Below are 14390 nucleotides of genomic sequence, written 5' to 3' on the forward strand. Positions count from 1 at the left end.
AAATCCATAGCATCGGAGGCCCTTAGAAACTTTATTTTTATTCTATTGTCAGTAAGGACCAGCTGCATCTATGAGACTAGATCTATCAGCCTTATTTGTCTCACACTGAAAGTTCCCAGGAGCCTGTGGTTTTTGTCTTTTTAAATCTGTACTTCTCAAGGGTCGTTGTGGTAGGCAGAATCCCAAAACAGCCCCCAGGATTTCCACCCCTGGTGTACATGGACCCCTTGTAATTCCCTTCCCTTGAGCGTGGGCAGGGCTGTAATAGGATCTCATTCATGTGATTAGCTTACACTAAGATGAAGAGTTTTTACAGGTGTAATTAAAGTCCCAAATCAGTTAATTTTGAGAGAAACTATCCTGGGTGGGTCTGACTTAATGAGGTGAAAGCCTTTAATAGAGAGACTGGGCCCTCACTGAGGTCAGAGAGGCTCCCTCACTGGGCTCAGGAAGCAAACTACCACTTCTGCGTTGTCTATGGAAAAGTAGCAGGAGTCTGCAGGTGGCCTCTAGGACCTGAGGGTAGCGTCTGGCTGAGAGACAGTTAAGAAGCCAGGGCCTTCGGTCTACAGCCTCAAAGAAATGAATTCTGCCAAAAACCTGAACCAACTTGGAAGGAGAGCCTCCAGGTGAGAATACAAGCCAGCTCACATCTTGATTTCAAGCCTGTGAGTCCCTGACATCCAGCAAACTGTTCCCAAATTTCTGACCCACAGAAATTGTGAGATAATGAAGGTGTGTTGTTTTAAGCCACTAAGTTTGTGGTAATTTGTTACACAGCAATAGAAAATGAATAAAGGATCAACAGAGCCTTGGCCTGAAAATCCCCAGAGGTTGCAATTTAAAATGCAGGTTCAAGGATCCTGCCCCATATCTACTGAATTACCATCTCCTTTCATAAAGGCCCAGGAGCCTTTGATGGTTGATTCTGATGCACATTAAAGCTTCAGAATGAACTTATCACGCGAACAATTGTTTAGACATCTTTGACAAAGCACCTTTTCTTAAACTTTTTATTGTATATTGGAGTATGCTTGATTAACAATGTTGTGTTAGTTTCAGGTATACAGCAAAGCGATGCAGTTGTATATATACATGTATCTATTTTTTTTTCAAGTTCTTTTCCCATTTAGGTATTAAGGAATATTGAGCAGAGTTCCCCGTGTTATACAGAAGGTCCTTGTTGGTTATCTATTTTAAATATAGCAGTGTGTACCTGTCAATCCCAAACTCACAATCTATCCCTCCCCCCAGCCCTTCCTGCCTGACAAAACATAACCTTCCAGGATTTGAGATTTAGAGATAATTCTTTTTAAAGGTGAAAATCTCAAAAGCGCCTATTCATGAAACCAAATAATTATCAAAGAAAATTAACAGAGCTCTTTTGGTTGGAAAGCCAAACTGCTCATCATTTGCATATTCATCAGGTTTGCTGATGTTTTATAGTATGGTGTAACCATAGCTCAGAAAGCCATCATCTGTCAAAATGACAGCTAGTCCAAAGTAACTCTCTAGTGGTAAATTATCTTCTTTTTCTCCTAGTATGCAAAGTCATGTAAGTTATATGCTAATAGGAAAACTTCTGAAAAATTGAGAAAAAGGAAAAAAGGTAGACTATCTGTCATTTTAATACCTTCTTTAGAATAGCTAAAACAGGTGGAATTTCTTTTTCTAGTTTTACACTGAGAAATAGTTTCTTTCAAATCATATTAATTCAGCAACACTTGTTAAGGCAGCAGAAGCAGCCAGAAATTTTTTAAAACTTCACACAAGCCTTTTCATGAATTTGTCAAATCTCTGAACCAAATATTTCTTTGACTTTTTCCAAGAACCTTAGCAGAGCCTAAAAAATTAAAAAGAACCCCGGTCTGAGTTTTGACCTGGTTGAATCTAGTGAACAAAATGGATTTCCAGCAGCAGAAACTTTGATTAAAAATAAAACTCCACACCTTATGTTCTTGAATAAAGCCCCTATCACTCCATCCATGACAATGTCCAAGTTGACCTCTGATATTTCTTTTTCTCCTTTTTTAAAAATTTTATCACTTTTCAGAATGCTTTATATCTATGACATCTGGTATCTAACCTCAATTCATCCTTCCAAAGTAATTCTTGATTCCCACTGAGTAATGGCAACTTACGAGGTATCTTCTTCACTTTGTTCCTGATGATTTTCATGTCAAAGACATCTCCCACACTGAAGGCACATCTAAAACGTCCCCATCCTAGTTACGCTCTCTTGGCTGCTAAGGGAATTTGCCCCATCAATTTTTGATATCTGTATCTCCAAAAATACTTGTTCAGCTAAATTTTACTTGGTTATTAAACTGGAGAGCCAAAACACAAAACAAGGAGAACAAAACAGATTTAGGTGTCCGTACTATCTATGACCCTCTGTGACCTCTACTTCCTCCAAAGTGAATTTATCCAATTTTGCTGTAATTTCTTATTTGTCTGCCTCCTTGTGTACAAAGATTATATTTTATGCGTGGTTTTACTCTCCCCACAACCCATCACAGAGTATGACACATGATGGGGTACTCAATAAATACGTGTTGAATGACTGAAAGAATGTTATTTAACTTCTTTGTGCTTGTGCTTCATGTTTCTTAATAAAAGGATGTAGGTTCAAGCAGTACAAAAAGTCAACTCTGGGGTGTCACCCAGGAATTTGGAGATAAGGAAAATAAGAGTGCCCTGTGAGAGTTAATCTATAAAATCAACCCACCATCAGAGCACAAACAGGCAAAGTCATCTTCAGAAATTACCCGCAGGCCACAGCCTCTTAAATGTTAAAAGTGCTGTGTGAAATGAGACAATCAGGCTTCCCCTAAAATGGGAAAGAAGGCCTCTCAAACCATGTTGGCAAAGGAATCCACTTGAAGACCTAGCAAACAAACCTTGGCTGTGATTTGACTTCCCACATGGTTCTAGGGAGAGAGAACCCAGGTGTTTGCTGTCACAAGTGGTTTGGTCCGTATTTCTCTCGGTTGTAGTTCTCTTTGTGAATTAATGCACTAGCCTTCCGGTTTTATGAACCTTGTTGGAGTGAGCTGGATGGCACAATGAGTCCTTCCTGGTGTGCTGCCATTGCAGGAGGCTGATCCCACAGGCCTGGTGGAAGGCACTAGACCAGGTAAATTACCTCTGTGAAGCACCTGTGTGGCCTTGTGGGCGGCAGCCCGGCAGCCTCTCTCAGCAGGGCCTGGGCCTTGCTCACTTTGGGACCAGGTACTAACACCGAACTATCCAGCTCATTTCCTTATGACTTTGGCAAAGCTGCTGTGGCTGCCTTGAGGAGAATAAAGGTGAGGGTAAAATGAGGCAAAAAGATGTACTTTGATGTACTTTGAAAAATAGAAAGCACTACCAAGTGCAAAACAATGTATTTTTACTGGCATCTTTTTAAGCCCACTGGAGGTCCCTGCCCAGAATTTAGTGGGGCCTGTGTGTGCATTCAGCAGGGAAGGCCTATGGGTAGCTAACCGCAGCAGCGATGACCTCAGCGCTTCCTTCACTCCTTCGCTCTTTGGGAGATTCAGCCGTGACTCTTTGTGGAGACAATGGCAATAATGTCTATACTGTTACCCACAAAGTACTTGGCTTCCTCATAAGAATATCTCCAAAAATGAAGGAATTCAAGTTAATAGTCACAGATTACTTTGGTCAAGACAAATGTGGACATTTTTAGATGGTTTGGTGATTCTTATTCAGTTCTCTAATCTGGCTTCAGAAAAACTTTTCAGTCTTAATTATTGCTTCTCATTGTCATAGAAATGCAGAACTTCAATATTGCTATGCAGCATTCTGACCTTTCCATCACATGAAAACAGGGGCACTTTTGTGCAAGCCCAAGATAGCTAGTAGCATTTTAGGGCTAATAGAACCAGTTATGGTTGCTTAAAATAGATTTCCATTATTCAAGATGCCAACTCCCTACTATGTTCAAAGATCCATCTGTTATTATTAACAGTGATCCTAAAACTACTCAGCTGTTCCAAATCTGGCCAGTGTGAAAATCAAATGAGGATGGGAAAATAAATGACTGCAGAATTATCTAGAGGTAGCAATTAAAGAGGAAAAAAAAACTCCTTGAACAGACAGCTGCCAATATTCTGAGCCATTGACTTAGTTTCCAGTTCATTCTGAAACTGATGACGTATTTAACCATTCTCCTTTTGTTATTTTGGGTAGGCATTATCAAAAGTTATAACTTGGGGGCAAGAGAATTTGAAAGGTCTTTGTAAGAAAGCAGCAGCCATTCTTTCAACATAGACAACATAGAGTTGTATTTATTTGACAAATATTTATTGGGTACCTATATTTACTGGGTACCTATTATGAACTCTTATATGCACTGTGCTATGAGCTGGGGATTCGGTGATGAGTATTATCAGATAGTGTCCATGATCTCAAGGAGCTAACCAGCTCATAGAAGAGACCTCAATCAAATAATGACAGAAATGTAAAAGAGCAACATTGATAATTGCCACAAAGAGAGATGTGTGATGTTATGAGGGTGTAATTTACCTGGTCCACCAGGTCTGAGACAACTTCCCTGAGAAAGCGATAGTTAAGCCAAAATCAGAAAGGCAGTGTTGATGTTAACTAGACAAAGGCAGGTTGGGAAAAGGAGAGGTTTGCAAGGGAGGTGGCAAGGGAAGCAGGATGGTTCAAGCAGGCGGAGTCCGTGCAAAGATGGAGAAGATGTTTATCTGCGTGTGTTTTATCATCAGTTTTTTCAGACCTGGCACAAATGGCTGTCACATAAAGTCATTCAATGAATGAATAGAATAAATCATTCAGTTTTGCCTATAGATTCTTCACACTTTATGAATTTCCTCCTGCATGTAGAGTCACCCTCTGCATCTTGATCTATTCTGTAACCAAGCAGATGGCTATAACCTTTACTGTTTTATGAACCCAAATCTGTATTTTAAGAGTCATGAATATTATAGTTAAGCAAGTAGAAATTAAACTTTCGTGTTATCTGGCTTGGTTGCTGGACATTTGGCACCAGTAATTTATCTTCTCTTCTGCAGAAAATTGAAAACTGCTTAGTCTTTATTGTATTGGCCTTAAACATGTTGCAGATTATAATTTTACATTGCCGTTAGTTTCATTTTGGGGTAATATATATTACTGGGTCATCCACTTCCTTTTGGCATTTAGCAATTCTCGTTCACAATGAAATTCCATTTTCTTTGCTTTGTGGTCCCTAAGAGCCCACCCACATTAACTGCCAATGCTGAAATGTTACTTTGAGGATGACTCACATTTTCTCACACAAGGTTCTGCTGCCTTATAGAGAAAATGTCTCATCTCGGTTCCCAGCATTAAACGTAAAAGAGTGAGAAAAGTTTTGATCTGTGGTTTGAACCAGCAGGAGTAAAATTCCTGATTCATCATTGCCATTAAGTGATGTGCTGGAAAGTGGAGCCATTGGACAGAACTGAGTCTGAACCGTAACCCTGCTAGGATCTGGTGGTGGGTCTGTTACTTTAAACTCTCTTAGCTTCAGTTTTCTCACCAGGAAAAAAGGTGAGGTTCTTATGAAATGAAATACAATGATGTGTGTGAAAGTACAGTGCATGTGGAAGGTGCTGCATGAGTTTGTATAGCTTAATTAGCTTCCCTTCCCCTAAGGAACCAGGGGTTGAATCTCCTGAACGGTGGTGTCAGCTCCGTGGAGGCAGGGGCTGTGCTGCGGTGTAGACACTGCATTAGCAGTGCTTAGCACCATTTCTGGCCCATAGTCAGTGTTCAACAAATTTTGGTTGAATCTTTGAAGGTGAAGAATTTCAACTTCTAAAGACCTCACCATTTTTGATGGACATAGAGTGGAGAGATGACAGGACTCCCTTGGCTGACCCATGCAGGGGTGGCTCGAATCCTAGAAACCTGGTGTCATGCACGTAGCTATTTATTTGTTGGCTGTCCAGCAGGTAGACATCTCGGGGGGTACTCTCAAGTATGCAGGAAGCCAAAGGAGCAGATATCTCTTCTCCCTGCCTCCTGGTACCCAGAGGACCAATCTGTGGCCTGCATTCAGTCAACCAGATACCCTTCCTTAAGGCTCACAATCCTGGACAGTGATGCAAAGTTACAAGGGGGTCAAGGGGAAGCTCTAGCAGCCCAGAGGGAGCATCCAGTGGTGGTGACACCAGCAGAGGCATTCTCAGCAGACCCATTCTTGCGGGGCTGTATTTTTGGCTGTTTGGCCTCCCTTGACTCCTGCATAAACTCAGATTGCCTAATGTTCCTGTTGCTTCCACGGGATCCCTACTAGTTTTCCAATAAATTTCCTTCCTGCCAAGCAAACCAAGTCGGTTTCTGTTGTCTGCATCCACCAGTTCGGATGCTGGTACACTGCTCCTGCCCCTGACCCTGGTCTCCGAATGTGCTCAAGTCATTAAGCATTGTTCCTAGGGGTGCATTTCAAAGTTACTTTTGCATGGTTCTTAAAATCTCTTGTTCAAGATGCTTTTTATTATTCTTTGATAGCTTTAGCAGTTCTACAAAGTGCATTTTATGTTCTTTAATGAAATGGAATTATGTTCCCTCTGATCACTCTTTGCTTCTCTGTTTGTTTTCACCTTTCCCAACCCCCAAGATTCATTTCTCGTTCATCTGCTCTTTTTACTCCATATTCATTTCCCCTTAGGGTTTGTGCGATTTAATAAGCTTTTATTGTGCATGAACTACATGCCAGATTTTATTCCAGGGACAAGGATCCAAAGATGAATAAGACAGAGTTATCACCTGTGTGAAGAGAAGAGTCGAGTGAATAAAATGTAAAATAGATTAATGCCAAGGTAGGCAGCAGAAGGCATCACGTTTCCCCAAGTAAGGGAGAAAATATTAGCGACACATAAAAGCTTGGAATCTAATTCTGTATGACATCTCTTTCTACAGCAATGAGGCTCATTTATTCTCTCCGTGTTTACCATGCCCCCGTACGTGCCAGGCCCCGTGCAGTGCCAGGGTGTCAGTAATCTCTCCTTATTTCTCTCTTATCTTTTTGAGGGTATGACCTATCTATATCTCTGCGTGTATGTGTGTCACAATACTTACTTTGTAATACATGAACAACTGGAGAGACATTCTGGAATGTACAGCCAGAACTGACAGCAAGCTGCTCTACTGAATGTGACTATAGTCAATGCTCTCTTTGAACTATGTTTTTTTTTTTCACTCGTGTTACTGCTTCTCCAGAGAACCATGCTGGCACATTTTTTTCCCTTAGATTCTCACTGCTGCCTATAATTCATCACTACAAAGAGAGGCCTTAAAAACAGCACTCGGGGGAGATGTTATTTCCTTCCCATTTCTCTCTCAGAAAAAGCAACTTATAATGGGAGGGGAAAATTGCATTTGGGTTAAAGGAATATATATACCAAGAAAGCATCCGCTTCTTCCCCCCGTTAAGATGCTAAGCTTCAAAAGGCCTCTTGGTTTTAAAAAAAAAAGGCCATCACGCCTTGGCCCACTCTAAACATTAATATTATATGCCTGGTAATAAAGCCAGAGGACTTTTAGTGAGAGCCATTAAAGGGAAAGGATGGCTGAGACAGATTTCTCTGGTGAATGAAAATCAGAAGCTCATAAATAGAACCTGTGAGGTTAGTCTTGTGGTTAGCTAGCACTTTACATTTGCAATTCCCCCAATTATATGGGTTAACAGGGGAACTACTGACTTTTTCTCAGATGAGGCTGCAGTGCTCAAAATTATGACTTAAAAGGAGAAAGTACCAAAATTCCTAAGGCAACCATCAAAAGCCCAGCAACACCAGGTTAAAACACGCCTGGTACATGAATGTCAGGGTACCAATAAGAGGGGAGAACAAAGGAAATGCAGTTTTCTCCCCATAAAAGTTAATTTTGCCATTTGAAACTGCCCTATGATATTTATTTCATTCATCAAACAAAACTGTCACTGACCCTACAAAATTTTCATCAACTTTCCTCACATTTAGCTGGTGTCAAATAATTACTTAGCTAATGCTTATTATTAGCCATAGGTTAATAATTTTACTGCTAATGATGAGAATAGAAAGCCTTAATTTTTTTAAATTAAGCTCTTTAGGTGCACCCAACCCAATTTTTCCTCAAACTAGGGATCTGAGTACCTCCTAGTTTAAATAAGTAGGAAAAGTCTCATCAGTTCCCAGTGAAATGCTGTGCAAATCTCCATGTGGTAACAGATGCAGCTGCAGTGGGGGTGCAGGGTTTGTTCAGTTTCCTTTCATTTTTGAGAACCGTTTACACACCAGACTTGAAGCTTTCTTATCTAACTTCTCACAAAGTACGAAGGCACTGCTCCCTGGCTGTGTGCAAGGAGCTGTGGTAACATCAGTCATAATTCTGTGGTTTTCAAAGAGTCAAGGACATTGTTTCTCCCTGATGAAGAAGAGGCCTTTGCCCACGTTGCATTGTCTCTCTCTTTCTTTTTAATATGGTTTGACAACTGGAATTCAGGAGGAGGCTTCACAATCAGAAGGACGAGATGGAACCACAGCCATCTGTGCTCACAGCCTCCTTAGCTGCTCTAATTAGGAGTCCCTTATTCCATGTCTAGTTCTCAGGAGAGGACAGGGGGCTTTTTAATTGGGGCTATTAGACGTTCTCTTTGTTCAAGGACACCCTCTGCTAAGTGAAGGCTCCAGCAAAAGCCATGCCCACTCTGCAATTACTTCCCGCAATTCTGAGGAATAATGGTATCTTGTCTCATTTAAAAATAAACCTGAGGCTTATTCCTTATTGCTTTCTCTCCTCTGCCTACTCCCATGAATTTCTTCTTGCCAATTAAGCCAACTCTCCTTTATTTAAGGACGTAGTGTTGATCATAACTGTCCCCTGATAAGAAGACATATTAAACTAGATTTCATTTGTTCACAGCTCCTTTCTTGCAGCTACAAGACTAATTTAAATGAGCTCAGATCACTCGATCTTGTGTTTGTAGTGAATGGTGAAGGGTTGGAATTTCATAATGTCACAGAACTCACCCGAAATAACCCGCACGTTCAATGTTCGTAGTTTCTCAGAATCACTTCCTCTTAAGAGGACAGATGTAGATTTGTATTTATGACCTATGCCAAGAAAAGAAATTAAATATTTAGATTAGATGCAAATACATTCTTAATATATATTCCTCATGTTGGTTCCAAGGATTACTAAGGAAAATGGGCCGTTCACAGCAGAGCCTGGAGTAATGACATTAAGAGCTTTTTCTCATTATTTTCCATTAACAAATAGGCACTTTCTAAAACCAGTGGCTGCTCCACTGCCATAAATGCCATTATACATCTCTTCTTGTATGTGGAGTATTATTACCTTATTATGTATAATAGATATATACAGAATATTTGATGTGTATTTAATATTTAATAATATTTAATGTCCTAAATGGCATGATATTTTTCACTACTTCATATGCTTGGATTTGCAAGGCAAACCTTTGAAAGCCAGTAAGCCTGTCATTTAGGTAGGTGTTCATAAAAACTTAATGTCACTCCCCACTATTGGTCTCTTTCTAGACATTTTTTCTATCTTGCTTCTATCTCTCTTTCCTAATAGGTAATCATTTATAGAAAAACACATCAAGAAACTCAAAACTATGCACTAATTGCAAATGACACACATTTATTTAACATAATATATTTTTCAAAACTAGAAAGACCCTGGGTGTTAACTCTGTCATTTTATTAGCTGTATTACTTTGGGTAAAACACTTAATCTCTCTGAGGCTCAGGGGTTTTTTTTCATCTATAAAATGAAAGTAATAGCACATACCTTGTTTATATACTTTGAAAATCTAGTAAAAATCTCATGAAAATGCTCTGAAAATGTTTATTTTACAAATACACAATATTGATGATGTTATTAACCAAGGCATTTAGGGCCTTATATACTAAGGTACCAATGACAAGACTTGATATGAAACTGCTGTCGGAAATATCTCCAACAAACACTTAGCCAAAAGAGTTAATGAAACTTTCACTCAACCCTAGAGGCAACCACTAGTTCTGCCTACTGAAAGGACTAACATAGCCTCACCTGGTAAAGAACACAAGAGCCTTGGGAAATACTAGACCTAGCACGATGCTACTATCCTTTATTGAGAACTACTAGGCACTGGGCACTGTGTTACACTCCTTATGTAATCTCTAATCTCTTTAGTTCAATCCTTACCGCAACCCTTGTGGGAATGGTGATTATTTTTGTTTTACAGAGGAGGAAAGGGACATTCAAATATGGCAAGTAAGTTGCACAAAGTCACATAAGTAGTAGGTGGTAGCATTAGGATTCTATCCTAAGTCTACCTGTCTCCAAAGCCTAGTCTTAGAATGATATGTTTTATCCTATCTTTAAAAGACCAACTAATATTATAAACTGCTCATCGGGTCTGATATTCAGCCAGTATATGCATGGGTGCATACCCGTGGAGCCATTATGTGCATGGGTGCACACCAGAAGGGTCATGTAGACATGCTCACACACCGGTAGGGCCAGTATATTCATGGGTACACACCACAGGACCACAATAGTAGTTGACGGTCAATGTCCATTCTGATAAGTGGATGCCTGTGTCATACTAATTGTTAATCCTTTTTTAATATTGTCCCTACTTTCCTGATTTCCAACTACACATTACAGTGCTTCACTGTCAAAAATCCACTGTCACCCCCACACTTATGAAAGATTGACTCCCGCTCATACTCATCACCTAGAGCCTAGAGCTCAAGACGTCCAGCTCTGAAAATCTTTACCACCGCTCCCTATTCTTCTACCCCTCTTCCGCCCTCACTTCCAACAAGCTCTGCTCAAACTCCAGTCCACTAACTCCTCCCAACTTACCCAGCCTTTCTCCCCCTCCTACTCACTTGCCTGGGCTGGAAAAAGACATGCAAAGCTCCTTGAATGCTGGCACTATGTCTTACTTATGCTTATGTTCCTTGGGTTACCTAGAATCACCACTTACACACAGTAGGTGCCCAGTCAGTGGTAAACTGAACTAGAAAAATAAACTGAATCTACAGATAAGATTAGGAGTTCCTTGACACTAGATGAATTATCCCAAATGATGGATTTATTTTTCAATACTTACTCTGCCACTTCTGCACTCTCCTGTGGCCTTCAAGTATTTTGTGGATAATGAAGAGGAGCAAAAATATAAAAACTAAGAGAACTAGAACATACCAAGTGATCTTCATGGAACAAATAAAATCTGCAAAGAAAAATGTATGATAAAAATACAATAAAATGATGCAGCAGATAAGAGGCAATATGGTGATGTAGCTGAGTTCTACTATGTATTCTGCCCATAACTGAAAAGTTGAATATATAACCATCACTGTTACAGGGTCACTTGTCTTCCTGAATTCTTTCCTAATGTATTAAATGAAGAAACATGACCAAGTGGTTTCCAGAGATCCATTTAGTTTCAAAATTCTAGGATTAATTTCACTTGCAAGTTATATTGATGCTAGTTTCCCTATCATTGCTATCACTAGGTTAAGACCACAACAAGCAGAGTACCAGAATCAGAGCCATTTGTGATTAACAATTTGGCCCTGGGCCAAGCAGCCAAAAAAAAAAAAAATGTGTCCTCACATTGACAAAGGTGAGGATGGGGAAGAAAGGGAAAGACAAAGAAAGAGGCTGGATTGAGGTATATAAGAGGTAGGGTAGATGATTAATTAGGCCTTCTTTCCACAGGGGCTCACATGGCAATGATCAGATCAAGTGCATGCATGAGTTAAATATACAGTTACCCTCACCTAAATTTAATAAGGATACAGGTAAAAATTTGTTCATTCAAATGACAGTGAGGCAATATGGAAGGAGAGTCACCATCAGCAACAGCTTTTCACAATCTCCTTTCGTCCCATAAACACACACTGGCCAGCAGACTCAGGAATCAGTGACCTAAAGGAGGGTGACTTCATTATGTCCGAAACACAATTGTCTGTGGACTTTCTGAGCCACCCTATGTACCCTCTTCCTTGCATGCAAAACACAGCTAGTACTTACTCAACTTAGCAGGATATATAACATGGTAATACCTTTGATGACTGCCCTTTTGGGGCTCGTGATCTGGGTATCCTTTTCACAGGCCCCCCACTCCATGAGCAGATGTACATTAAATAGGCAGTCAACATTTATTTAAAGAAGACGCTGAATGGAGAAAGTTGAGGTTGACGAATGGCAATATTCAACCTCCCCAAAATCATTCCATGCTATTTAGTCACCAGACTTGCATACCTCACTCAGCAAAAGAAAAGCATGCAGTTTAACTGGCACAGAAGATGTGCAATGCAAGCAAGAGCCAAGGTGAGCCCAATACCAAGGTATCACTGGGCACTGATCAAGCTATGAAAAAAGAACCATGCATTCATCAACTCTATATTGCAATAGCGGAATGTACACAGTTGGGGCCAAGCCAGCCAGTACACCCACCAAAGCACCAGCGGGAACACAGACAAGTGTGTCTCCCTACATCCCATGCTGCCCCCACCCCCAATCCCTGCAGCCATCTTGGAGAGGAGCAAGGGGAAATGGACAAGAATCTGAAAAAAAACCTGAAGAGGTAGATTAAATCATTGTTTCAGAGTAAATTTATCAGACTGGACTAAATGTAATTCCACCCATCCACCCCCACCGCCACCCCCCCCCACCCCCATAGCTAGGACTTTTAAGGGAGATCAAATTAGTCTTTTCACAGCACAGTCAAATATGAATACATTTTTAATCTTCTACACATGGTAAAATGTACTCTTTCCTGAATACAAGACTACCTATTTGCACTACTGTGTATAAAATAGATAACTAATGAGAACCTACTGTGTAGCACAGGGAACTCTACTCAGTGCTCTGTGGTGACCTAAATGGGAAGGAAATCCAAAAGAGAGGGGATACATGTGTATGTATCGCTGATTCACTTTGCTGTACAGCAGAAACTAACACAACATTGAAAAGAAACTATACTCCAATAAAAATTAATTTTAAAAAAAGTACATATTTGTACACCATTCTTATCTTTCTTATTTATGCACTCAAAAAAGCTGTCAATGACTACGTCACTTTGAAATTTATGAATTTTTCCATTAACACAGAAATTAATTCTCAAAATAATAAATATGGTAATGCTCATTTTTCCTTTGTGTTTTAGAAAACATAAAAAGCAATTAGAATAGATACATAAATAGACATTGAAATAAATATGTTTTGAATATCTATAATCCAAACCTCTTTATCTTTCAGATTTCATCATAGTTGCCTTCTCTCTGTGGCCTTTTCAGAACCTCCAACCTCATTGCTGAGCCAGAGGGAATTAACCCCTCTGTTCAGTTTCTCAGCTCCTCTGCCATACCCCCTACACATATGCACACCTTGAAATACCCCCTAACTGCAGAGACTGTAGGGCCTTGGGCAAACTAACTTACAGGAGAAATTTATTTGAAGTCTTATATTTCACTTTAAAAATGCATACATATTAGATACTTGTGTTTGCTTTAAAATAAATATATTTTAAAATAATTACCTCTAATATAATCAAAGCTTTAGAAAAGCATTCTAAGGCAATCTGAAAGTCTTCCATATGTCTGGAACATCAGAAAACAGCAAGTTACTCTACCATAGCACCTGTCACACTGATTGCACTGACTCAATTGCTTTACCTTCATCTGTGTCCCCAGTACCTAGCACACTGATTGGCATATAGCAGGCACTCATTAAATAGTTATATCATAAAATGCTCTTCAAGAGTAGGGTTTATGGGTCAAATGCGGGTACCCTGCTTAGTAGTAAGTATCAATTGTGTAAATTCAGAATAGGGTGACTAGGAAATTAATCAACCTTATGCAGAATTAAGATACATGTCAGTTTTATCTTTCAGACTCCTACCTTTCCTTCAGAGTCATCCAGTGACTCAGAATGTTTAATCTGTACCCCACCTATCTTCACAGCAGTACATCAAAAATCCCTTTAATTCAGGTGTGTTTCTCAGCTCTAAAAGAGGACATGTTAAATCAATTCAAAATTTAATAGCACATCCCAATGTACACGTATATTTACATTTAAAAAGAAATGTCACCCTTTAATATACAAGTGTGATAGTGTTACTTCAAGCACAGCTAATAGATGTTTCCAGAAGTTATTCTGGGGTAGATGGTCTTTCTAATGCCCCTCAAATCACAACACATAAATGCCTCCTCTGTCTCTGAGTACAACTGGGATCCACAAAAAGCACATTTTGAAAGAAAAATAAATAGATAAAGGGCTAACATTCTTTCCAGCCTTGTTATTTCATCAACAAAATTCTTCAACTATTTGACTTTCAGTGAAGTTAATGTGGTAGCCCTTACTTAACTTTGTATCTATATTCCATT

General features: G+C 39.7%; 1 protein-coding gene across 1 annotated transcript in view; it reads right to left on the reverse strand.

Moving 5' to 3' along the window:
- TMEM156 (transmembrane protein 156) overlaps window positions 1-14390 on the reverse strand; it is a 48451-nt gene that overhangs the window by 6860 nt on the left and 27201 nt on the right. Inside the window, exons 4-5 of the mRNA XM_057729360.1 lie at window positions 11108-11227; window positions 9006-9089 (exon numbers count right to left, since the gene is read on the reverse strand). Coding sequence (XP_057585343.1) covers window positions 9006-9089; window positions 11108-11227 — 204 coding nt within the window. The remainder of the gene's footprint in view (window positions 1-9005; window positions 9090-11107; window positions 11228-14390) is intronic.

This window comes from Hippopotamus amphibius, chromosome 3 (assembly GCF_030028045.1).
Source record: "Hippopotamus amphibius kiboko isolate mHipAmp2 chromosome 3, mHipAmp2.hap2, whole genome shotgun sequence".
Classification (NCBI taxonomy): domain Eukaryota; kingdom Metazoa; phylum Chordata; class Mammalia; order Artiodactyla; family Hippopotamidae; genus Hippopotamus; species Hippopotamus amphibius.